This window comes from Pezoporus occidentalis, unplaced genomic scaffold, assembly GCF_034315485.1.
Source record: "Pezoporus occidentalis ecotype Australia unplaced genomic scaffold, CSIRO_AGI_Poc_V1 ctg45, whole genome shotgun sequence".
In the NCBI taxonomy this organism is placed as follows: Eukaryota; Metazoa; Chordata; class Aves; order Psittaciformes; family Psittacidae; genus Pezoporus; species Pezoporus occidentalis.
The window spans coordinates 2,929,067-2,955,937 of NW_026915780.1; the positions used below are offsets into that span (position 1 = coordinate 2,929,067).

The 26,871-nt window shown below is 42.8% G+C and overlaps 2 protein-coding genes and 1 long non-coding RNA gene across 4 annotated transcripts in view; 2 read left to right on the plus strand and 1 right to left on the minus strand.

The window, feature by feature from the left end:
• The window catches only part of LOC134172252 (uncharacterized), a 60,312-nt gene extending 43,869 nt beyond the window's left edge, over nucleotides 1-16,443 (plus strand). Inside the window, exon 2 of the long non-coding RNA XR_009967884.1 lies at nucleotides 15,583-16,443. This is a non-coding gene — a long non-coding RNA (uncharacterized LOC134172252). The remainder of the gene's footprint in view (nucleotides 1-15,582) is intronic.
• INSYN2A (inhibitory synaptic factor 2A) overlaps nucleotides 1-16,443 on the plus strand; it is a 45,991-nt gene extending 29,548 nt beyond the window's left edge. Inside the window, exons 3-4 of the mRNA XM_062635227.1 lie at nucleotides 5,063-5,134; nucleotides 13,277-16,443. Of these exons, the coding sequence (XP_062491211.1) occupies nucleotides 5,063-5,134; nucleotides 13,277-13,460 (256 nt within the window). The 3' untranslated portion in view covers nucleotides 13,461-16,443. The remainder of the gene's footprint in view (nucleotides 1-5,062; nucleotides 5,135-13,276) is intronic.
• Nucleotides 1-26,871, minus strand: part of DOCK1 (dedicator of cytokinesis 1) — a 315,311-nt gene that overhangs the window by 199,653 nt on the left and 88,787 nt on the right. For both annotated transcript variants that reach the window (XM_062635214.1, XM_062635213.1), the window contains exons 26-27: nucleotides 23,572-23,699; nucleotides 22,330-22,425 (exon numbers count right to left, since the gene is read on the minus strand). In XM_062635214.1, the coding sequence (XP_062491198.1) occupies nucleotides 22,330-22,425; nucleotides 23,572-23,699 (224 nt within the window). The remainder of the gene's footprint in view (nucleotides 1-22,329; nucleotides 22,426-23,571; nucleotides 23,700-26,871) is intronic.

Consider the following 26,871-nt stretch of genomic DNA (forward strand, 5'->3'; position numbering starts at 1 on the left):
GGCCAGGTTGGATGGGGCTTGGAGCAAGCTGCTCTAGGGGAAGGTGTCCCTGCCCACGGCAGGGGTTGGAACTGGATGAGCTTTAAGGTCCCTTCCAAGCCAAACAATTCCAGGATTTTATGTCCAGGATACTTGAATTAGCACCTCTTCTCTAGCCACCAACTGAAAACTAGGGGAAAATCAGCATATCCAGATCTGAGCTTCCCCCCTCCCAGCAAAATGGGGTCTCCAATCTGTACAAGCAAAAAAACCTACTCAAATGCCAAGATTTGGATGTTCCAGTTGGTGTTTTCAAGAAGAGCCTCAAGCAGGTTCAGGAATTCTGCATTTCACAGGGATTCTGAGGGTGTCATTCCCTCAGGCTGCCTGAAAACTGCAGCCTATTATTAGTTATTGCCAGTCTGTGTCAGCAGAAGGGTGGCTCTTCGTTATGATATTCTAATACTTGGAGGTGTTAATTGAGGTTAAGCTCAGGGTGTGCCAAGAATGCAAGAAATGAGAGCCTCCTGCAAATAATATGTAATGGAGATCACAAGCAGGTGTGGGAAACCGAGTGGGGAGGTGAGGTATCACTGCTAAGGTGACTCAGCGGGGTGGATGCAGCCACAGCAACCCAACTAACCCAAATGCAGCCCTTCTCCAGCACACAGCACCACATCACACATGAGCTTAAGCGTGCCCATCTGTGTGCACCCATATGGAAAATGATGATATGAGATGTAAGGTATCAAAGAATGAAGCTACTGGAGTAATGGCTACTTTTAGTGTACATCAAAACATATTAAGTAGTATGAAATACAGTCATATTATGAATACCAGGGATGCTCATTAAACAAATACATACATTCAGTTCCTTCCCTGCAGATCAGCATGCATGCCATCAAACTAGGAATGACTAGTGCTGCATTGACTTTGCTATACTGATAGGATTAGCCCCCCCCATACATGTGTGTGTGGATATATATACATATACACACACAGATGTATCTCACTCAACTCTATCTTCATCATTCTGGGGGTAACAAAAACAAATCATGAGGTAGTACAGGTTCTACCCAGAAAGCAGCTTACTTAAACCAAAAGATTTCCTTCAGCATCCACGTGAGAAATATTTTTCCAGGTAGGAACTAAAACATCTTTTGTAGTAAGATCACCAAGAAAAGAATAAGGAATTGGTGGTTAACAGGGGAAGAGGTTAGATTTGGTTGGGTCTTCAAAGACTCCCATACTGCTTTGGGTTGAAAGGACCTTAAAGCCCATCCAGCTCCAACCCCCTGCCACGGGCAGGGACACCTTCCACTGCCTTCAGATTGCACCTCACATCTTCATACCAGTAGATGTGCACTGTACGAGACAGGACTTTGCACTCTCCCCTTTCAAGCTCAAGACATCTTTCCTGTTCATTCATAATACCAGATCATAGAATCATAGAATCGTTAGGGTTGGAAAGGACCTTAAGATCATCCAGTTCCAACCCCCCTGCCGTGGGCAGGGACACCTCACGCTAAATCATATCACCCAAGGCTCTGTCCAGCCTGGCCTTGAACACCGCCAGGGATGGAGCATCCACAACCTCCCTGGGCAACCCATTCCAGTGCCTCACCACCCTCACAGGAAAGAATTTCCTCCTTAGATCCAACCTAAACTTCCCCTGTTTAAGTTCGAACCCGTTCCCCCTTGTCCTGTCACTACAGTCCCTAATGAAGAGTCCCTCCCCAGCATCCCTATAGGCCCCCTTCAGATACTGGAAGGCTGCTATGAGGTCTCCACACAGCTTCTCTTCTCCAGGCTGAACAGCCCCAACTTTCTCAGCCTGTCTTCATACAGGAGGTGCTCCAGCCCCTGATCATCCTCATGGCCTCCTCTGGACTTGTTCCAACAGTTCCATGTCCTTTTTATGTTGAGGACACCAGAATAAGGTTGAGGTTGAGGATAAAAGGGAGCGACTGAAGCGAATTATAACATGTAATACTACTAAAACCACTGAGGCATTCCCAAAATTAGGATATTAAGATTAGTAAAATGAGCTGCAAAGCTTAATGCTGAGGTGATTGTTATGTGAACTACATGGCCCACGGGATTCACAGCTTGGGGGGAACTCCTGGCTCCCAGACATCTCAGTACAAAGTGAAACACTCCAGTTTGGATCTGAACCGGATCAAAACCAACTTTAATGTCCCTAAAAAGAAAACAAATCTGTAGGAGTCTTTGGTGCAAAACATCACAATGTACAGGTTTTCTTCTTACTGAAAGTAACAACTGGTTTAGCAATGAAGAATAAAGTTACTGGTCTAACCCGAGCTCTTTGGCACTGGAATACCCTTAAAAACATTTTAAAGGGGAAGGAGAAAAGTAGCTTATTCAAAGTACCCCACCTCACAAGGGAAGAATAAGCACCCAGGACTCTGCTCTCCTGAACCTGGTACCCAGAGTGCGCTCACGAACTGGTTGTAGCAGTTAACACTGGTAGGAAGCTCTGTTTTTCAGTAAGCCCGTGTTGCAGATCAACCTCACTGCCTAGGATGTACATGGAAACGTTATGCCAGTAGTAAAATCCTTGTTGGCACGAAGTAGATGAATTCTATGCATGTGCTTATGCAGATGTGAAAACAAGCAAGTGAGAGTCCAAAGCCCTGGGGTGTCAACAACAAAATTCTTTCCTGAAGAGTTTAATTTGTATAGGAATAATTGAATTTATACTGATCTAACACTCACATAACGCAGCCCTGGTTAAGAGCTATCAAAGCGCCGCATGGAAACCAAACACTGACACCATGCAGCGTTCTTGGGCCTTACAAAGAGGTCTGACTGACAGGATGGTCCAGAGAAGGCAACACTGCTAGATCTGTGGCTTGAAAAGAAAATAATCCCTGAAGAGCTACGAATATTCAATAAGGAAAATGATGCTTTAAGTTCATTGTGAATGACATAAAACTAGGAAAAACTAGATGTATCACAGCAAACAGTAAAGCTTGTGAACGACGCCGGTGCTAAAACCAAGTGGTCAGTTCAGAAACCAGGATTTCAAACTGATCATCTAAAAATCATGTAATTGTTAAATATTTGTATCAAAGGGCCATTTTTGTCATCTTAATGAGTTTGCCTTATACCATAAAGTAGGAAATAAGGTTTTAAGTACTTGAATGTCTGATTGTGCACTTGAAGATCATCATGCTTTAGAAATATAAATACAATATGGAAAACTCGAGTCTTAGGAAGATACCCAAGTACCTAAGTTTATTCAGTGCCTTATTGTTAATATGATATTAAAACCACTGTAACTTACAGAAGCAGGACTGTAGTTTATGACTGAACCAGTACATCCACATAAACACCAAACAGAGCATGGCTTTAGCCAAGTACCAACCAGTGTTGAGGAAGTTTATCCTAACTAAAACGCGATGTTTGTAAGATAGACACGGTGCTGGTGGGATCTGCTTGGTAGAGCTTCATAGGAACTAAAGCAGTGATGACACACATGCTCCTGTGTAGCATGGTATCATAGAACAGTTCGGGTTGGAAAGGACCTTTATTAAAACCCTTTAGCAACGAAGGGGCAGCCAAATGTGAATACCTAAACCCTGCAGCACCATGGACAAAGAGGAGAAAGAGGCAGAGAAGAAGGTTATTATTCTACAAGCCAGAGAATTAACCGATTTGAATGGTAGTTTGTAGGAGTACGCAGATGAATTCAAATGTCCCGACTTCACTTGGTACCCAGCATGGTGGGTTTATGCTTTTACCTATAGAGAAGCACTTGACCAACTGTGCTCCTCTGACAGCAATTATTGACTGTCCTTTCTGTGCTCAGTAAATAAAGGCCTTTATCAACTGCTCTGTAAACTCTAGATGTTGTAGCCTTAGGAAGAGTCCTTAGTATTTGATCAATAGCTTGGAAAAAATATTTAGCAAGGCCAAGTTTAACAGAGTAGGGACAATCTGAATGTCAGCTTCTGAAAGACTTCAAAAGGTAATGAAAAACAGATACTACTTCACCCCTCTGAGACATAAGAGACCTTCGAGCAGCTCCAGTGCCTAAAGGGGCTACAGGAAACATGGAGAGAAGCTTTGGAGACGAGCCTGTAGGGACAGGCCAAGGGGAATGGCTTTAACCTGCCAGAGGGGAGACTGGGATGAGCTCTTAGGCAGAAGCTCTTCCCTGTGAGGGTGCTGAGGCGCTGGCACAGGGTGCCCAGAGAAGCTGGGGCTGCCCCATCCCTGGCAGTGTTCAAGGCCAGGTTGGACACAGGCTTGGAGCAAGCTGCTCTAGTGGAAGGTGTCCCTGCCCGTGGCAGGGGATGGAGCTGGATGAGCTTTAAGGTTCCTTCCAACACAAACCAGGCTGGGATTTTATGATTTATTTTGATAAAATACCTATGCACAAAAAAGTACTTGCATGCCTTAAAACCCCTTTTTAATTCAAATTAACCAACTCAGAGACGACACATAAGGAAATTAAGACACTGCTCCAACAGACTACAAACCAAAGCGTGTCAAAGAACACCCGTAGGCTACGTGAGTGCAGAAAGTGTGATTTAAATGGTACTTTCTTCCTTTTAAGACATAAACATCCCTACAACCCATCTTCATACCTCATTGCTGAGGCACTGAAATAGGTGCCATTTTTCAGTATTATGTTCTGTACATCCACCAGTAACTGGGAAAAGCCTCAGGGATTTGAGAAAGCAGAGAAAACAAACCAGCCTGCTTACAGGGATGGTTCATCACCTTGGTTCACAGCAGCTTTATGCAAGAAGAGCTTCACCTCACTTGGTTCTTTTGTTGTTTTCCCTTTTATTTCTGTTATACTTTGTAATCTAAATGCTTTATTTTCTCCTTGCAATCATCAAAGGCTCACTTTCTAAATTACTTCATCCTCCCATTGCTCAGGGAACGTGAATTACACTGAATGTTGATCTTGGTTTCCTAATGGCTCCTTTTTTGCCTTCAGTATTTAAGTTCAAACCAAAAAGAACCCCTGATGTCTATGAAAGAATCATAGAAGGTAAAACCATGTCAAACCAAATTCCTCTTCAGTGACCTCATGTTCTTGTCTTCGTAGGCTTTCGTATCGGACTGGTCAAGACACAGCTAACTGCGACACATGCAGGAACAGTGCATGTATTATCTACAGGTAGGTTAAAATCCTCCTATTCCCACTTTTCTTGCGTGAAAGTAATGCTTTATTCACTAATGAAGGATCAGTTGTTAGCCTGGGTTTTTCAATAACACAAATAGAACATAATAAATTTAAGTACTCCACTGAATTAAAGTCAACAGACGCCGAGTCTAAAACTTTCAGATCGGATAGTCAGTACGAGTGTTGTAGCTTGAAGGGGGCCTATAGGGATGCTGGGGAGGGACTCTTCATTAGGGACTGTAGTGACAGGACAAGGGGTAACGGGTTAAAACTGAAACAGGGGAAGTTTAGATTGGATCTAAGGAGGAAATTCTTTCCTGTGAGGGTGGTGAGGCACTGGAATGGGTTGCCCAGGGGGGTTGTGAATGCTCCATCCCTGGCGGTGTTCAAGGCCAGGTTGGACACAGCCTTGGGTGCCATGGTTTAGTGTGAGGTGTCCCTGGCCATGGCAGGGGGTTGGAACTGGATGATCTTAAGGTCCTTTCCAACCCTAACTATTCTATGATTCTATGATGGGAAATGTTACAAGGTCTGAGCTTTGCTGTCCCATTGCTAGATATGTTTAAATATGTTCTGTCCAACAACTCAACATACTTTAGGCAGGAGTGACTGGACTTGGGAAGTTGTTTTGAGACTGGATAGCAAAAAGAAGCAGACACAGACCAAAGCCTACCCTGTCTCCCCCTTTCTGAGGCCAGTCCTGTGTAGCTTCTTGCTCAGGGCAGCCTGGGAAGGTAGAACACAGGACGTTTGCACTGCTCTTATTTCATTAGCTAAAAAAGTCCAATTGGAAGTTGTTTAAAAACGTTGATTAAAAGACTTAAAGATTTCAATCAGATTTAATTCTGATTTAATCATTAACAAGATTTAAAGGTAAGGAACCTTCCAGTTTCTCTCTTTTGTGCTCCCTGCAAATGGAGTGACTCCAGAAATGCAGATTTCAAGGCTTTCCCTATCCATAGGCTGACAGAAGAGCAGGCAGGTCCAGTTCTTGGGTCCCACCAGTGGCCTGGAGCTATCAGTGCTGGGCTGTTACCTGAAGCAAGGTTTCCAGGGGAAGCTTTAGCAAAACTCAGCTCAGCTTTCTGACACATGAGGAGAATAAGTGCTGCAGGCAAGAAGAGAGTGCAAAACAGGGACATTATGACAAAACTGAATTACTGAGACAAGGTAAGTAGCCAGAAGGGATAAAAGAGAAATTCACTGATAAAACTACCACTGAAACAGAGTGCCTTGTAGGAGTTCCTGTTCCTCCTCAAGTCACATATGCTACTTTCATTAGTAAGGGTGCTAAAGTTACTCTTAAACCTTGATTTAATGATGCACACTTCATCTTTGCAAAAGGTTTGCGTGGCAAATGCTGGACAGAGCTATGTGGTTTCTTTTTAGGACAAAAGGCCTTTTAGGAACACATACTAAAGCTTAGGTTAAACTGTGCAGCTGAAAACCTGAGTATGTTTGAGGGCCCTCGGCCTTGGAAGCTGTTGGTAAATATCCATGTCAGACCAGGAGGACTGTTCTGTTTGTCCTGCTGTGTGTTCCACTGGCTGCTTTTACAATAGGCTCCTGCTCTGGACCCTCAGCCTTGAGCTCTTTTCCCCATGTAGTAGATAGAGGACACTTAAGGGAAACAGAACTAATGCCCTTACAGGACAAATCAATGATTTGAAGGGAAAACCTTAACTTCTCCCCAAGTGACTTGGTTTCTTTTTAATTATGATTCAATTTTGAACCCAGTAGCATTAACAACAGAACAGTCAGAGCTGTTTCTAACCTGCAGACTGCAGTGAAGCAGCATCCGAGGGGAGGGATTAAGTTGCCCTACTGACTCCCCAACTGCAGCCTCTAATGTCAAGCACAGCACAGATGAGAAGCTACAATGCAGAAACAATCAGTGTAATTAAGGATGACTTTGCAGAATATTAATATATAGCACAAAAGCCATAGACAGTGTAGGAAGAGACAAAGAACACTTGTACTTTAAAGGGGTTTTAGCTGATCTTTAGTATCCAAAATGCCAATACTGCTAGTAACCATTCTAAGAATATAGTTTTGAGAATACAGTTATTTTGTATATGAGATTTAAATTTTCTGCGAAAATTCCAAATTTATTTTGATGTTCTTTTGCCTTTACATTGAAAAGAATTTATTACAGTTCTTAGTATTACAGGAAAAAGGAAAACTGGGTTATCTCAGTTCTTTTAATAAATAGGAAACTAATCGAACATGAAACACTATTAAAAACATAAGGTACCAAAACTTAAACTGTTTTAGATGTGGGTTTTTTTTCCCTATTCCCTATTTCTCTCACAGTTCCTCTTATTTCTCTGATAAAAAGTATGTTCTAGAAGTTGTCAGGAACTCCAGACATGGGAGGCCTCGCCATCTTCCACCACACAAGACACGCCACATTAACTGCATCACACAGCAGTTCACTGCTTCCACTCCCAATTAAACACCCAATTAGGCCTGGGCTTTAGAGGGGGAAAGGCTCAGTCTGGGTAGGAACAGCTGAGGGACCTGGGGGGTTCAGTCTGGAGAAGAGAAGGCTCAGGGGGGACCTGATGGCTCCCTACAACTGCGTGACAGGAGGATGGAGCCAGGAGGGGCTGGGCTCTGCTCCCAAGGAACAAGGGATGGGACAAGAGGAAACGGCCTCAAGCTGCACCAGGGGAGGTTTAGATGGAGATGAGGAACAATTCCTTCCCCGGAGGGTGCTCAGGCATTGGAACAGGCTGCCCAGGGCAGGGCTGCAGGCACCGTCCCTGCAAGGGTTCACACACCAAGGAGACGAGGTCTCAGTGCCGTGGGTTAGTGGTGGCCTTGGCAGTGCTGGGGAGCAGTGGACTGGATGAGCTTAAAGCTCTTTTCCGACCTGGTTGATTCCATGATTCTCCTGAAGGCTTCACCAGCCAATGGATTTGGGGAAGCACGCCATCAGTGGTGCTGCTTCTTACAAAGCTCTTGGCTCAAACAGCAGAGCAACTTCTATATCAGGCAACAGCATTGCACTACATTGTAAAGCCCAAGTATAAAGTTCCGACTACATAGCAATAGTCTAAAACAGTCAGAAAAAAGCATTCAACATCATCTCTATAGTATTTCTATACAGTATTTAAAACATAATAATGTGATTAAAGTAGCAAAAATAAACCATTTTATCAAGTGTTGAGCTGTGACAAATGTTAATCTATTCCATTACTATTGGTATCTCATAATCCACTCTTTCCAAATCATCTTCTACCAAACTAAAAGAACAATAGACAAAGAAAAGACAAAAACTTTTACATCTATTACAAACTAAAGTATGTTCACTATTTTCAAAGATAGAAGGTAAGTGTTACTCAAGTATATTGCCAGGACAAAGGCAACTTAAATACTGATGTCTATCAAAATGCTGCTGTTAAGAAGCAATTGCACTGCTATGCAGAAACTGAACCAATTCTAAGCCACCCAAACCTATATGTACTAAAGTCTTCAGAGCCTGCTTTATTCTGTAATTATCTTTTAGTGGAACTGCCCTTTCCACTCCTGTTTAAATTATCATCCCCTGTGAATTGTAATCCTTGAACAGAAATCTGTATGAGAAAAATGAGGCTTCTCTTTTAATACTGTGTGCATTATTCTTAGGCCTTCAGAGCGAGTTATTTCCATGAAGGAGCATCTTGAAGTATTCAGGCTAGGCTTCTCTTTAGGCAAAAAGATCACAAGTACTCAATTGCTTTTACAAGGTTATTTTAGCTCTTGTAAGTGAACTTTAAACCAGACCAAATCATGAGCCAATTTCTGCATAGGGAGAACAGACAAATCAATAACACACTGCTGTATTTATGGAATCACAAATGGGTTGTGTTGGAAGGGACCTTAAAGCTCATCCCGTTCCAACCCCTTGCCACAGGCAGGGACACTTTCCACTAGAGCAGCTTGCCCCAAGCCCTGTCCAGCCTGGCCTTGAACACTGCCAGGGATGGAGGAGTTTTGGTGGGGAGAATTACTCAAAGCTCTTCTCTTGTCACTAATTTAGCCACTTTTTACACCTTTGAAATGGTGGATTATGCTGGTTTTCAATGCTCGGTTTTGTCTTTGATATTGAAGTTAATTTTAAGATGTATTCCAAGTACTCAACAGAACATATATGATCAGAATCTCTGCCACGTAGCTCTCAATACAACAGTGGCAAATCAAACAGGATTGCAATCACCAATTCATTAGGCAGCACAAGCCCATGTGGAAGTAGTTCACTTGTAAAGGTTAGATATAGTGATAATTGTTAATATTCATAAATATGGCAATAAGACAAGTAGACATCAATCCCTGAGATAGCAAAATCAGGTACCTACATGATAAGAATAGCAATGTCATCTTTTTATTTCCTACCCACACTAATTAATTTACATTTTCTCTCATCTTATCTCTAGACTAAGATGCTTAGCAGTAAAAATGGATCTTAATGGCTTGCTAACACCAACTGCTTTAGATCCTGGCCTTCGAGACTAGCAGGTTGAAATAGGAAATTCATGAGATCCCTCAAAAGTATGGTCAGGCAGTTTTTGAGTGATCAGTGCTTATCTGGATCCCACTATTCCAAGCTGTGACATGCCATACCATCCAGTTAATGTTATCCAGAAGGAGACACTGTGACATTAATTCCTGGTTCACCCAGTGACTTAAATGCAAAGAGCTGGGCTGTTCTATAAATGCTTGTAGGGTTTGGGCCTTCACATTATAAACTAGGTAATAAAAGGTGAACAGAAGGGGGGTGAATGAGATGAGAAAGGCCCAGGTCAAGTAGGAGGAGAAAGGTTTTCCCTTAAGGCAGAACACAGAAGGCTCCATCCGTGGAGGTTTCAAGAGACAAGTGCATAAAGCCCTCAACAACCCAGTCCTGAACCTGAATTTGTCCATCTTGCAAATAACCAACGTATCCTCTCATTAGCATCTAATAGTCTTAAAATGATTCATGTTAATAACTTGTGACTGTGGCATGAAGAAGAAAACCCATCCGTATTCCTAAGCTTGTTGCTAGATACCCACCCACAGTCCATATGCTTCAACCCAAATGGTTATGACTCCTCAAACTCTGTTTTCAATCCCTTCTACAGCAACAGGATTAGGGAAAGTTCACTCTGCTGCCAGTGTGCAAAAAATAAACTCATCTATTCTCTAAATCATCCAAATAAGCTAGGTCAGCTACTGCAGGCTCAAGTGTTCCAAACTGGCACTGAATATAGCAAATTAATACATATATTCCTAAGAAAAATAAAGAAATTAAACCTCCTCTTAGCCAAGGAATCCAGCAGGTGCTTTAACAAGTGAGGTGACCTTTTTGGAAGACCTGTTTCAAACTCTTATAATCCTCTCTTTCTTTCTTTTTCCACTATCCCCAGCCTAAACAAAGCTTCACAAGCTTGGACAGTTTGCCCAAGCCATAAGCAGAAAATCCTCCACAGCAATCCCTAATCCACAGTGATAGGATTTAGAGACTGGGATAAGCCAGAGAAAAGCAGCTTGAGGAAGTTGGCCACCTTGTATTCATACCTTGAGTGAGGTGTCCACGGTGTCCACGTTGCCCCTCTACTCTGCTTTCATGAGACCTCACTTGGAGCATTGTGTGCAGTTCTGGTGTCCTCAGCATAAGAAGGACATGGAACTGTTGGAACAAGTCCAGAGGAGGCCACGAGGATGCTCAGGGGCTGGAGCACCTCCTGTATGGAGACAGGCTGAGGAAGTTGGGGCTGTTCAGCCTGGAGAAGAGAAGAGAGAGGCCTCATAGCAGCCTTCCAGTGTCTGAGGGGGGCCTATAGGGATGCTGGGGAGGGACTCTTCATTAGGGACTGTAGTGACAGGACAAGAGAGAATGGGGTTTAAACTGAAACAGGGGAGATTTAGGTTGGATATAAGGAAGTCTTCACTGTGGTGTGGTGAGGCACTGGAGCAGGTTGCCCAAGGAAGTTGTAAATGTGTGAGTATATGGAGTTATTATGGGGGAGGCTTAAAGAAGAGTCAAAACCAGACCAAATTTGTGAGTGGAGAGAACCACACAGAATAAGGAGTATTTCAGGAAAAGGTCATTTTGAGAGGAAACCTGTAGAGACTTTGGATACAAACCCAGCACTGAGCAAAACAGAGCTGTCAGAGCTGTGACAGGTGACAAAATCAAGGTCATGAATGCAGGAAGCAGAAAGCTCTGCAGGGCAGTAACATGATATAAGAAAGTCATACAAACACATAACACTTGCTGGCTTTACTAGTATTGCCTATGCTTGATAGAAAGACCAAAAATAAAGCTAGCTATAGATAATTTAGGAAGATATGTGGAAAATTACAAAATAAGGAGGTTTTTGGCTTCTTTTTTTTGCAGCACAAAGACTGAAACTTAAGTTTGCAAACAAGCTGCTTGCCTGAACAGAGCAGGTACACGACAAAGCTGGATAAACGCATCTTGATAGACAAGAGCCAATTCTTCTGCAGAATTTACAGTTCTAAATGCTGAAATAATTAATGTTTTCATTCATTTTCAGCAGCAAAATATTTCATTTGGCTGCAAATAGCTGAGCCTGAACTGCTGAAAACGGGTTTATACAGGAGAGGATGATAATAACATGGGTTCTGTCATATGGACTAGATCTAAGATGTTTTTTCTCTCGAGATCTATCTTAAATAGGAATTGATTATGAAAAACATCACTCTCTTCAGCAAGGTTCTTTAAAAACAATTCATCTTTTACATCAAGTGCTTCTTGAGAGCTCCCCTGCAAGAATCACTTCTGAAAGAAGTAAAAATGAACCGTGCCGGTGGCAGAGCTGAAATGCCGTTTTCTGTCCCCCCGACTTAGAATCACAGGATAGTTAGGGTTGGAAAGGACCTTAAGATCATCCAGTTCCAACCCCCCAGCCATGGCACCCAAGGCTGTGTCCAACCTGGCCCTGAACACCGCCAGGGATGGAGCATCCACAACCTCCCTGGGCAACCCATTCCAGTGCCTCACCACCCTCACAGTAAAAAACTTCTTCCTTAGATCCAATCTAAACTTCCCCTGTTTCAGTTTGAACCCGTTACCCCTTGTCCTGTCACTACAGTCCCTAATGAAGAGTTCCCTCCCCAGCATCCCTATAGGCCCCCTTCAGATACTGGAAGGCTGCTCTGAGGTCTCCACGCAGCTTCTCTTCTCCAGGCTGAACAGCCCCAACTTCCTCAGCCTGTCTTCATACAGGAGGTGCTCCAGCCCCTGATCATCCCCGTGGCCCTTCTCTGGTACAAAGCTACTATAATATATGCCACGTTCTGCCCAAATTTACATGCCACTTTACATGAGATTTAGAGAGCTCTTAAGGAAGAGTCAACTTCATTCTGAGATTCATCGTAATACTGAAAGCATTTATGTGGTGGGGATTCACAATGAACTGATATCCCCATTTTAGCACAATCAAACTCATGACGTTTCAGGGTATTTCTAAGCAGCCAGGACTTGGTTTTGGGACAGCCTTACCCTTTTGATGAGGTTTATAATGTGGCTCCTTTGCTTTATAAGGTAAACTCGAAACAATTTGTAGCATAAATGTTGAAATAAGGGTTGGACAGGGCTTGGAGCAAGCTGCTCTAGTGGAAGGCGTCCCTGCCCATGGCAGGGGGTTGGAGCTGGATGAGCTTTAAGGTCCCTTCCAACCCAAACCAGGCTGGGATTCTAGGATACAGTCAACTAAATAAATGGGTTTACATCATTAGATGTTTTTCTTTCAGCAGTCTGCTCTGGGGTTCCTGGCTGCCACCCCATCCTCCCAGGCCTCGTAGACGGGAGAGAAGCCAGCCTGGGAGCCCTCAAAGAGCATTTCACCACAAAAATAAGGGGGAGAAGTAGGATTTCTAGTTTTCAATCACTTCACAGCACATCTACTATAGTCCTCAAGGCTCCCCTAAACAGGAGGGAAAACTTTACGCTATCCCATTCCTATTTCTCTTTTGCAATATGTCCTTTTTTTAACCTTCGTCTTCCCCTTGCAGTGCAAGAACTGTGGAGATCCAACTGAAGCGTTTGTTTTACATCTGAATGTCAGAAACTAAGCATCAGATGTGGGTTTAATTGAAATCTTTGTCATCACAATTAATAACCAATTGCTTTTCTCATCCCATTTTTAGCGTGGAACTGGATTTTAAACAGCAAGAAGATAAACTACAGCCAGTTTTGAGAAAACTTCATCCTATTGAGGAAACTCAGGTTGCACCTTTGCCTTATTCTCAGGAGAGCTACTCCTCCACTCCCAAGCAAAAATCCAAAACTGAATCAAAAAAGCACGGAAGATGGAAACTCTGGTTCCTTTAACCCAAGTCCATGTGGAGTTCAAGGCCTTCTTTGACAAACACTTGGAGTTCTATCAATCCTCGCTAAACGGGATCGTGGTAGACTGAGCAGTTACTGGCCAACGTGGTTCTGACCGTTGTGGTGACATCCAGTTCTCACCCTGTGTACCAAAAAGGCCTTTGTACCTATAGACTCCTGTCCAGAAGCAAGGTGTTAAGAGAACCCCTTGCCTAATCCCTTGCCAACTTTGATTTGCAGTTCACCAATGTGGGATGTAAAACCTGAATTGAAATTTGTACAAAGGTGGAAAGTAAAACTATTCCCCCCGCCCTTCTCCTTAGATCTGAAAGCGTCACATTCTAACCTGGTAAATTGTAGGCTGTCATCCTGTACACAGCTCAATATCACTGTTGTTTTCAAGCCTTTTGGGGTTTGGTTTATTGTCTTTAAACAACAACAAGGGGAGGAAATAACAAAGCAAGCCTTATGTTTGCAGTGGTCTTCAGTTTTACAAATCCATGTTGATCGGGGAGTGCAGTTTTCAGCACAGTTATCCTGGACAAAGCACAATTTTTCATGTGGTCTGAGACCATGACTAGTCTCTAAGATGTGACTCCGTGTGTATCTGCCTTCATGCGATGTAGACTTCAACTAAGGTACCACACCTTGACAGCGCGCCATCATTTCTTATTTAGCTCTGTCCTCATCACCAGAGGAACACGTTTGCTGCTCATCTTCAAGGGGTGAGCAGCCAGAAACCTCCCGAGGTCAGGAGGAGCCTTTAACCACAGCACAGGGTCATGGCTACAGGACAATCATCTGTCCTAGATCTCACTTCGAAGTCTTTTGGTACCCAAAAACGTCTAAATGACACATTCTGACACATTAACAAACCCAACCCCACCAAGAGAAACCAAAAGCTCTACAAATTGTTGGCACTTGCCCTAATTTACTATCTTTTTGTAATGCAGCCTTTGGAAAACCTCTACAACACTGCAGAAGGCACCAGAGAATTTATAGTGTGCATCATGCTTTGGAACCAGTTTGGAAGGAGCTGTAAATTTTAGATGCTATTTATTTGCTCAGCTTTTCAGATGGGTTTTCCAGCACATCGTAATTTATCTCTCAATCCATTAACTGTACTTGCTAACCAACACACTTAGGGAAGAGATGGGAATCCATCTTTTTTTCCTCATTTGGGGGGATTTTTCCTGAAAATCACACTTTAAATTTTGCTCTCAATTATAAACCCACGATTTTTTCCTCCAAGTATTTGCTATTGTCATTAAAATTCCATCTGGCATTATGGAAAAAGTTCCATTTGTGGAAAAATTTCCCATGCTAGAAGCAGCCAGGGAATGGGAATCATCTTCTGTGTTTTTAAGGATTTAAGCCCATTTGAGTCACAGTGTCATGTGCCAAACTGGTTTGAAATCACATATACCCTGCAGCATCACTAAGACACAAACTCTTCAGTCTTTAGGTAGAAGAAAAGTAATCATGAGCAGAAGAGTTTGCACATACTGAAACATTGGAGGTGTTTTGGTTCACACTGTTTCTCCTCTTAGCTCAGCATCAAATCCATTAAGGAGTATCACATGCTTTCCCCCCCACCCAAAGCAAAGAGAAGGAAGTAAAAATGGGAAGAGAAGTGCAGAAGCAGCCTATGTCCAGCTCCAAATTAATCTCAGCATGCTTTAATGGAATAAGGTCACCTTTACAGGTAACCTTCAAGAGGGCTACAAGTTCTTGTACATAGCAACCAAAATCCCCACATATTTTTGTGAAAGCTGAAGGATTAGGAAGGGGATCCTGTGGACCAGGATGGAAGTGCAATTGTTTCCATGTGGAAAAGAAACACGTGTTTCATGTACTTTATATTGTTTATAACTGGAAACGTTTCAGAGTTTACACAACAGCTCATCCAACATGCTTTAGAACCCCAAATATTTCCTAAAAAGAATATATTTTTTCCTAAACAGAAAGAAAGAGCAAATATGGACATACAACTATAACAGTATTCAGTCTTATTTTTAAATAGTGTTAAGAATTCATGAGCTCATCCATGCAAAAACGCCTAAACTGGGGTTTCTTTTAATCAAATCAGTGCATCCCTCAATGGCAATCAGTTATAGATTATAAGTGTCACTGAATCAGTAGCTTTTCCCCATAAGCCTGTTCTGAATGTTCTAGCTTGACACAAAACTGAACTGGTTTTACGTTACTGACTCACACAGAGACCAATGTTCTGCAACCCCTTCAAAGGACAGAGGAGAAGTCACTGGTGAAGCGTCTCAAGAGCTCAAAGTGGAAGTTCTTACAGTGTGTTCTCTGCATGGGCAGGTTATTTTCTTACCAAGTTGCAGATTTTTAGTTTTATACATGTTTTTAAGACTGGGAAAGCCAACATCCATCTAGAGCCTTGCTTTTCACAATGACATCTCGGGTCCTGTCCTACCATCCCATGGGATTTGTAATAAAACCTTTTTGCAAGTGTGGAAAACGCATCATCTTGTATTACCTTTAGAATCACTCCAGCTCAGGTTAGATAGACACTGAAAGAAAACCCCTCATTCTTTAGAGCTTTTAGTTCCATGTGACTGACAAAGCTATTCTCCCCCTAACTTAGGAGACCGTACAAAGTGCAGGTAGGAGGTTACAGCAGAGAAAATGCACCTTTACCTTCCACATGGCACATAACATCGCTTTGCCGAGTTCACTGATACACTCCATACACTGATTTGCTATATGCACCTCTCCCATCTCATGCTTAATAATGATTTTTAGTCAATAAATACTGCAGTGATTTTCTATTACTTGCTATTTCCTGAGTCCGTATGATTTCCATTAAGCGGCAGTTACGTTCTTGGGTTTAGAGCTATTAGGAAACACTATTCCTGTGGGTAGCACTTGTTTTCTTCAAGACAGAAAAAGTCACTGTAAAAATAGTTTAAGAATCAGGATAAACTGAAACAAAAATCATGATTAAAACTGGAAAATCCTACCATTGGTACAAAGTGTTTGCTTTTTCTTGCTTAAGATGCAAAACCACCGTCGATGCCTTTTAATTACACTCTGTGTTTTAAAGGTTAATCACCGCTTCAAAATCTAATAGGTTCATTTTTCATGAACACCTTCAAATCAAGCAGGCTGTTAGGTTGCACCATTTCTTTAGCAGCTGTAAAATAGCAGGGCTTCTATATTACTACTGGGATTTGTTAACTGGATTGCCACTCAAAATATGACTGCTGCACCGACACCATTCTGCTCCCATAGACTGAAACAGACTGCATGGAAGAGTTTTGAGGATGATGCCAGCATCCATAAAATAGAGCTGTGGCTTATTAAAAATAATTGGAGTGCCAGAAATTCGCTGTCCATTGGTGGAGGTGAGTGCAGTTTGTTCTGATGAACATGAGGAGGGCACACTCCATACCCACTCACTGCGTGGGTGATAGTAGAAGAGCTCAGTGTTAGTGATGGAACAAAAGCACTGCCATCATTCAGATGCCACTTCCACGTTTGTGAAAGGAAGGTTGCAATACATAATTTCAGATGGGTTTGATAAGAAATCATGCAATTCACTAAAACAAACTATACATTTTTACACCACAGAGGTCTGGGGAAGAAAATAAGGCTCCCTCCAATACTTTGGAGCCCACTGACCCCAAACTTCACAGATTTCAGGCACAGAAAGACAATTTACATCCAGCTTCAAGTCCTAAGTAACTTCAGCCTCAGAAATCTCTTCAATAACCATCAATAACTCATATTTTACTTAGACCTAGACTTGTATTTTACTGCCTTCCAGAAAGGCATCCTGCCAGGAAGATGACAAGGGATGGAGAATCCATCACTGCCTTTGATTGATCACTCCAGTGTTCACTTCCCACATCACCAGAGAGCCCTTGTTCTCTGCTCTGCTTTACACTTGTCACTCTCCAGTGCTGCCACCATCTCCTCTTTCCTTTGACAGATACAAACTTCACCCTACATAGATTCTCCTTCACTATCCCCAAGGGGCATCTCTAAATCTTCCAGGCTCAGGTCTCACCACAAACCCTTTTCTCTCTGATGACTTCAGTAGCATTTCTGGTTTGGTTTCATCACGTCCTTGTTTTAAAGTGTAGAGGAGGGGAAATAAGCAATATGGGAAACACTCCACTCATCAGTGAGTCAGGAAGTCCTCTCCTGACCAGTGCTTCCGAGACACACATCCTGAGAGTATCTAAAAACCACATTTTATCACTGATCGCAGGAGGTGTTCACACTTTGTTTGCCATAAACCACTGTGTGCTCTTCAGAGCCGCTTTCAGTAGGGACAGTGTCCTGGGAGTCAGGCCACTTCCTACCTTCTTTGTTCCTCCATCTGAGAGTTGGATTGTTTTATCATTATCAAAATGGAATTAGATTTGTTCCACCACATAAAGGGACCAAGATGGTCTGTTTACACAGTGATCAGGGAGTCGCACAGCTCTGCCAACTGAAGCATCTGCCCAAAACTGCACACACACAGGGATCCAAACCCGCCACCTGGATGTCCTTTCTGACATTAGAAAGTTCAGAAACCAGCTTGTTTTGCTTGGCTTGGGAAGTGAAAAACATGCCAAGCTGATGGCCACAAGGAACTAGGGAGCAGCTGTGATTCATTTCGGACCTGCCAGTGTAGCTGGTCAATTCTGATTTACCGAAGGAGGGCAATATGCTGATTCGCATGGAACACAGCATTCAGCAGAAGTTACTAGGCAAGGAAAGAGATGGTTTGAAACTGTCCTTCAGGCTTCAAGGAGTTACTCTCAGTTTAGGGGGTTTCAAGGTAATATTACATTAGGAAAAGCTCTTCTCTGTGAGGGTGCTGAGGCGCTGGCACAGGGTGCCCAGAGAAGCTGGGGCTGCCCCATCCCTGGCAGTGTTCAAGCCCAGGTTGCACACTGCTCTAGTGGAAGGTGTCCCTGCCCGGGGCAGGGGTTGGAGCTGGAGGAGCTTTAAGGTCCCTTCCAACCCAAACCAGTCCAGGATTTTAAGATTCTAAACACATTCAGTAGGAGACATTTTGTGACCTGGTTGTAGGTGACTTCTTGCTGCACCACAAGTTCCAGGCATGTGCAGAAGTAGCCCAACAGCCAACTGATGTGAGCAGCAACTAACCCCAACCTCACATCAGGCACCTCGGCACCCAGAGGTTGCATCTAGTTAACTACAATGCCACATAGAACCTTCTACTCAGCCAGTAAATGGATCAAAATCACATGTGAGGCTTACAGAGGAAAAAGTAGCCAGAAATAATGAGTATTAAAAGGGTGACAAGGCTTTTTCTTGCATGTTAAAGACTCATTTGATATGGCAGCCTGGAAACTGATGTTAATCCCCAAAGATATAAGTTCACTGCTTTCATTGAAACAACCTGCGTAAGTGGCCAGACTGTGCTTAATCTTCATTAATACACACGCTGGTGACGCTGAGGGTTTGGATCTTTAATAAGTTCTTAAGGCTAGAAGAGAGCAAGCAGTATCACAGACGTTCACTTAAAGTCTTCTTGCTACCAACTCCTACCAAAATCAGGGTCAAATCAGGTTTTAATCTCTTGCTTACACTCTATGTATTGGCTATGTTTGCTTCTTACAACGGGTCTTTGAAGATAATTCTCTTTGAAGGTGTACGATAAAAACAGCTTGTGGGTTTTATCTAGAAACACATTTAAGGAAGCAAATACGTAAAGAAAAGGTGTACAAAGTCAAAAGGCACTACTGGAGAATTGTTCCAGTCTGTTCAATGCTGCAGGAAAAGGCACCTCGTGCAATTAAACATGGAGAAGCTGCAATCTAAAGGTTTAACAGACAGAAACTTTGCCACCAACGTGAAATACGGCCTTGAAGAAGCTGAAGAGCAAAACCCTTTAGACGGTCCTCCCCCATACCAATGCCTCCCTATTCTGACTGAGACACAGGTGTCAGGTAAGTTACTCAAATCCTTTCTTATTTCCTGGACTAAGGTGGAACATTCGTTAACACAGGGAAGCAAATACATTGGAAACAGACTGTGGTGGTGGTACCGCCATCGCAACCTTATGTTGACGGTCAGGGATTTAGTTCAACTCATTCATCTTTCATCAATGCTCTTCCAAAGGAAACCGACCTGGTAACAGTCACTCGGGATCAGCCATACGGAACCCTCCCCTCCATGTTACAATGTAGAGAAAGTCCTTTGAATTATTTATGGTAGTTATCCTTCTGAAACCATAAATCCAGCGTCACATCCCCGTTACACCAGCGCATGCAGCAGCCCCTCCTTCTGTTGTTAGTGAACAGAAAGCACGTCATGTTTAAGGACTCCACCTCCTCTGCCTCTGTTCCAAGGCCATTTTCTCTTGAGCACTTCAATTCTTGACAATCCTCCACTGATCACATCGAATTCCATCCCCTCAGAGACATCACCTCCCGCTCACCTACCACACAGTCGGAAACAACACCGATGGAAGTCATGCAAGCACCAAACTCAGAAGGGTATATGAAGAGTATTATTAAAACAGAAATCAAAATGATTCCACCAACAACTGTCTTTGGGATCTACAGAGGTAAAACATGAAAGTTCACCCATGCAAAATACCACAGTTGTTCCATAAGGATTAGAACTGAGGTTTATAAAGAATGGAAATCAAACAAGGTTGATTGCCACCGTAAGGGGATCGTGAATGTGTCGCTATATTGTTGCCAAAGAGAAAAGAAGTCTTCTCTTGGTCGAAATGCACTACGTCTTCCATTTGTTTGAGCTCTTCAAAGCAGGATGCTCAGAGGAATGCTTCCAGCTGAAAGCTTAATCTTAATATATATATATTTCACTCTAGAGGAATAGATGCCAATTTCTCACCATTTCTGATCCAAGGTAGATTTTTAATATTTAAAGTGTATTATGCAACAGCAGTTTTGGATGCAGATGCCCTAAGCTCAGTATTTCAAGGTGAAAACACTCCAGCTTTGGTACACCGCTACAGCTATACTTACGTAAGGAACAATTTGCTACGTCCTGTATCTTACCTCTTTTGACAAGGTTATCCTTGCTTGAACTATGCCTCTGTAAGATCCTTTATTTGTAACATTCCTTCCTCCTACTCCTCCTCTATGGCTCATTCCCTGATATAAGCTCCAGGTGAAACTCTGCTAGCATTGACAGAAGAAAATTAATGCATAAATTCAACCTGACTCTGATCCAAGAGGGGTCAGGCTCTTGCTTGCTCATTGTCACTCCATTCACTCCCCCTACTTTGCTGACACTACAAAAATGAAGTGGTACCTGTTGATCACAGGGCATCCTTTCGACCACAGACTGAATTTTAAGCTAGGAGTAAGTACTCATGGAAAATACCCAGCCCCATTAACACTCATCCCATAATTACAGAGTATGTAGATAGAGGGAGTTCAAGCTGCATTCATGAGCACTACAGATATTCTTAATTACAACTGCACTTAGTTAAAACATACACAGGATTTTATCAAATATAATTTGATAAATGCAAAAGGAATAATTAAAGTTGTTAAATATCATCTAAGGCACGATCATCAAAACAGTAATTATTCACATTCACACTGTAGCTGATGAAGTTTCCTGTAGGTATGGCTTAGAAGGCTAATCCTTCTGCGCTACTTCCAACCCAAACCAAGCCAAACTGAGGGAAGCGGTCAAGTCTTGTACCCTTATAGAGAGTTAATGTATCTATTCTGCATATTGTTAATAATTCCTCTGGTAACACACAAACTAATAACATAAACCTTTTGACTTCCTTTCGTTGTTACTGTACCCCAGCACTAGAATATTCTGTAGGAATGATCTCTACTTATCGCCATTTCTTGCTCCGACAATAGACCTGGTGATCCATTACCACCTTCTCGCAGTAAAAACCATCAGTACAAATCAAATTGATGACTGAAGGTGAAAGTAAAGTTTGTGGGTGATGCACGAAAGACAAAAATAAGACTTTAGGATGTTTGCCAACACAAGCAGCACCATGAGCCAAGTAAATGGGACACCAGTAGGTAAGATGCTATGCGCAGGCTCTGTCCTCCGCACAAGTCAAATATCACTGTGTGCAATTACAGAGAGAAATACAATTAGAAAAGAAATAGGAGATCAAATAGAGAATGGACTCAGATACCTGGCTAACAAATAAACTCATTTTCAAGAAAGAAATCTTTGCAGCAAACCAAAATGAACCAAATCAGTGTAGATCAGAAGGATGACTACACAGACAGATGAAAAACCTGGTCCGCTCTGACCAATTCCCTGTGCATCAGTTGCCAGATGCAGACTCATAAGGAAGAATAGCAGGTAAAGGCAAGCACACAGCAAGCCTCCAAAACCACACTAAGATCTATCCCTGGTTTAGATATCAACAGGCCGAGCTAATTGTCATTATTTAGACCAATAGTATTGATACACTTAAATTCAAATGCCGTAATTCAAGTTACGTTTGCAAAACGTAAGAATTTGGGGCTTTATACTTCAGTCATTCAAATACAGCCACTACCTTGGTGTCAGTTGTAGTCCAAAAAGGCAGGTACATCCTTGTAGGGTGAAGTGATTGCTAATAACAAACACACAACTCTTATTTCCACACTCTTCAACTGGCTAATTACAAATAACACGTCATTTTGGTTAACAGAGACATCTCAAATCTGCCTCATCACAGGGCCACTGAGATTTTGAAGTACTTCTTTCTCCCCCCTATGTAAACCACCTAAAAAAAAACCCACAAGCCAGTTTCACAGCTTACTGAACACAAAGACAGTTACAGAAGGTTTTGATTGCTTTGGGTCACCTGGGATTGGAATCCTATTACAGTCAGGTTCCAAAAGATGTGACAGAGGTATTTAAGTTTACATCAAGAGACACTTACAATGAGCTCGGAATCACGTCCCATGGAAATGACTGTTCTGTTTACTGTCCTCAATAGCTTCTCCATGATTATCTGGACATGTCGTTGCGTTGGCCCCTAAGGAAAAGGAATAAATTAGTGGTAACTAGATGCAACAGACACCAATACAACTGAACTACTTCTGTTTGCCTTTAAATCTGTCTTGTGGAAGTTAAATAAAACACTGCTCTTGATCAAAAGCAGAAAATCAAATCTCCCATTTTAACAAACACCACAGAAAGTCTATTTTATTAATACATGTCACTGATAAGTTGACACATAGCGTTACTTATTTGAATGAAAAGCAAGTCCCTGGAAATCCAGCAAAGCTCACGGCATTTGGTTACCTCATCATTTTATCTTCCCAAGTCGCTTTTCCAGCATCCAAAGCCTACAGGCATTACCACATCCTGGGGCTGTTCTGCAACAGCCCAATTAAAGGGAACAGGAAAGCAAAGCACAACGCTTTGGTTGAGGACCTGAGATTTCAGTCAGTTGTTCCAAATTAGTATTTGTGTATTAGAGGTAATCTGCAACTTAAGAGTTGAACACGAAATATTCAGGGCAACCAGCTTCTAAGACCAAGGTCAGAAGCCTCATGCAGAATGATGCCACCAGGAACTGAAGCCAAAAAACACATGAGAAAAGAGAAAGAGATGAGCTCTGCTCCGACTTGTACTTTATAAACGGGCTTCTTCATGGCTCTCATTAGTCTGGAGGAGATGACTTCAAAAGGGGCCCTGAGAGGGAAAGGGGACACAATTCCACATCCAACGTTTGTGTTTTCCCAGATAATTATCTAAAGCAAACAGTGCTGATCCTTGATGAACCAAACATCCCGATTAACCACTGTCCTTCCTGCCCTGGATCTGTGTAATAACCCACATTTTATCACTGGATTGTGCTCAGTTATCAAAGGCTAAATACCATGAAAAAGAAAGATTAAACTCTTAACAATATCAATTTATTATCTATACAATATCTGCAAAAATGTTATTGGATAGCAGCGCTACACTGGATGTGCCTCAAACAGTAGGAACCATCCTGAGATGTCACACAACACATCCTCATCACTGGATACCTAAGAGGAAGGCTTAAGAGACACTGGTTTGGGGAATAAACAACAAAAGAACATCTAAGCCATCAGGAGTTACCTGCTCGATTCATTCCACTAAGATCCATTTCTTTTCAGTGTTAATCATCACAGAACCACACAATACTCACCACATCCTTCTTGTACAGCACTTCCAGGATGTTACTCAGCAGCTGGCAGCAAGCCTCCAAATCTTCTTGTCTTTCCAAGTGATACTTCAGCTGCTCCGTCATTGTTGGCAGCAAGATTTCCCTGCAGTCTGCACACAAAACACAAGGTTACATACACAGCTTTAAATAACCTCATAGCGCTGCCTAAATAGCCAAGCTGCTTCAGTGCTTACACAGGACCAGAGAACCTGGGAAAAGATGATAACTTCCAGATTTCCAGTCACTTTCCTTTCAACCAGAAGCATAAAAACCTGCAAAAACCGTGAGCAAGTGAAAATGAAGTCATGAGGTTAAGAATGCCTGGATAGGAGCCACCCTCCCACCCATCCCAGTTCTGCAAAGTACCTGAGTGGTCCCACTGAAAGAGGTAACTGAGAAAGGGCAAACAGAGATAAAGCAGAAGCTCTTCCCTGTGAGGGTGCTGAGGCGCTGGCACAGGGTGCCCAGAGAAGCTGTGGCTGCCCCATCCCTGGCAGTGTTCAAGGCCAGGTTGGACACAGGGGCTTGGAGCAAGCTGCTCTAGTGGAAGGTGTCCCTGCCCGTGGCAGGGGTTGGAGCTGGAGGAGCTTTAAGGTCCCTTCCAATGCAAACCAGTCTGGGATTCTGTGACTCCCAGGTCATTGGTGATCACAGCCTTCAGCCTCCTACAGAGAAGGGAAGAGTTCTAGGAGGAGCAGCTCCATGAACGCACCCCTAGGGCAAGATACCCAGCACAAAGGCTGCTAATCCTGCTCCCACAGACTGTTCAATGGGGAAAAGTAAAGGTCACTGACCGAAAAACAGCAACAAAACCACGTGCTATAATGCAGAATAGAGAGCACTCCACCTTCACAAGATGTTAGAGAGGAACTGAAAGACTCATCCTCATCCTGCCTTGTAAACTCACATGTACAGGATGAGAAATAACAGTGTTCAAGTATACCCAAACTCTAGTAGATCAAGAGAAATACTCATCAGTCTTAAGTGACTTACATAAGTACAATGCACAAGTGGCCTCTCATTCAAAGAATGTTCTTTGAAGGGTGTAGAGACAGGGCTTGGAGCAAGCTGCCCCAGTGGAAGGTGTCCCTGCCCGTGGCTGGGATTGGAACAGGATGAACTTCAAGGTTCCTTCCAACCCAAACTGTTCTATGATTCTATGAGATCATATTTTAAGTGCATCATATCTTGATTACTTCGACATACAAAAGAGGAAAGTTTAACCTTCCTCAGCCTGCCTGTCACAAACCCCTCCGGGCCCTGATTAATGGGCAACCTTGATAAATCCATAGTCTATAACATTAGTCTCCTGCTCTAAAGCCAGCCCTGTGATAGCTCACGAGGATGATGCACAATGATTACAGACAGCAGTAATTTGACATCTGTTCTCTACTGCTCAAGTCCAACCCCCAGTGATTAATGCCACAGGAATGTGCAGCAAGAATAAAATATTAATCTTTATAAAAGGATGCTCAGGAGGCATTAGCAACTCCGGAGCATCCGAGCAAAGACTTCCAATGAAGCACTGGCACCAGAACTCTGCTGAAGCTAAACACATGCAAGACATTGCTGTCAATTTGAAACCATTTCATTTGGAGGGACACTGGCAAACGCATTTCTTTATTTTATGGCTCATTTAGTTAATGTAGCCAGGAAAACACAACCTGTGCTTACTAACCTGTGCTTGCCATTTCAGTCGTAATAAAACAATGAAGGGGGCCTATAAGGATGCTGGAGAGGGACTCTTCATCAGGGACTGTAGCGATAGGACAAGGGGCGATGGGTTCAAACTGAAACAGGGGGAGCTCAGGTTAGATCTAAGGCAGAAGCTCTTCCCTGTGAGGGTGCTGAGGCGCTGGCACAGGGTGCCCAGGGAAGTGGTGAATGCTCCATCCCTGGCAGTGTTCAAGGCCAGGTTGGACAGAGCCTTGGGCAACATGGTCTAGCGTGAGGCATCCCTGCCCATGTCAGGGGGGTGCAACTTGATGTTCACAGAATGGCTTGGGTTGGGAAGGACCTTAAGATTGTTTTAGGATTATTAAGGTCCCTTGCAACCCAAACCGTTCTATGATTCTGTTATAAGAACTCTTATAAATGCTATATGCTGTCTACTCATATTTAATAGACTAACAATTTCCTAATGGAGAAATCACTGGATTTCCTAACTAAGAGTACAGCAGCTACACAGCTCACTTGGTAATTAGCTGGAAGTCATTTGTAAAGCAAAGCAACAGAGAATACAAACAACTCCATGGGACAAAGCAAATCAGACAAATCACTATTTACACAAACCCAAGCTTGTGACGTTTGCAAGGATGAGACACAACCACCACCAGCAATTAATTATATATCGAGGGCTGAAAACATGCATCAGGTTATCAGAAACTGCTCCACACTCGTTTATAAATTCATACTTACATTTAGATGTACTCATACAGGAGACTTGCACAAAGCAATTGCTTCAGGTGCTACCTTAAAGAGACGCTGCCTTTGGTCTGGGGTTTGAAGTGAGTGGGGCTTGGAAGGGAGAGGGAGACGAAAGGAAGAAGAGCTGCAGGGTTGGACTAAAGCAAAAGCTTTACAGAAAAGGATTGTGTGCACTGTAACAGATTAATGTAAATTACTGTGGTAGGGGAATAAGTGTTACTTAATATCTGCTTTTAATTCTATATGGCCATATATAGTTATTTTTGTGTAATTATTATATATTCAGAGATATATCTGAAGGGGGCCTATAGGGATGCTGGGGAGGGACTCTTCATTAGGGACTGCAGTGACAGGACAAGGGGTAATGGGTTAAAACTGAAACAGGGGAAGTTTAGATTGGATATAAGGAGGAAATTCTTTCCTGTGAGGGTGGTGAGGCACTGGAATGGGTTGCCCAGGGAGGTTGTGAATGCTCCATCCCTGGCAGTGTTCAAGATCAGGTTGGAGGAGGCCTTGGGTGCCATGGTTTAGTGTGAGGTGTCCCTGCCCATGGCAGGGGGTTGGAACTTGATGATCTTAAGGTCCTCTCCAGCCCTAACTATTCTATGATTCTATGTTTACACTGATACCTACAGTATCATATTTGTATTGCATACATAAGTAGATATTGATATGCTTATGTCCTAAGCCAAATACATATATATTTGTCCACACCAGTACATTTAAGGCTGTATTCAACCCTCAAAATCAAGTAACTTGCTGTTTCAGGATGTTAATCACTGGTGATAGAAAATGCTTTTGTGCATGCAAAAAGCTGCACCCAAGTAGCACAGATGAATACTGGGGTGTTTCAAT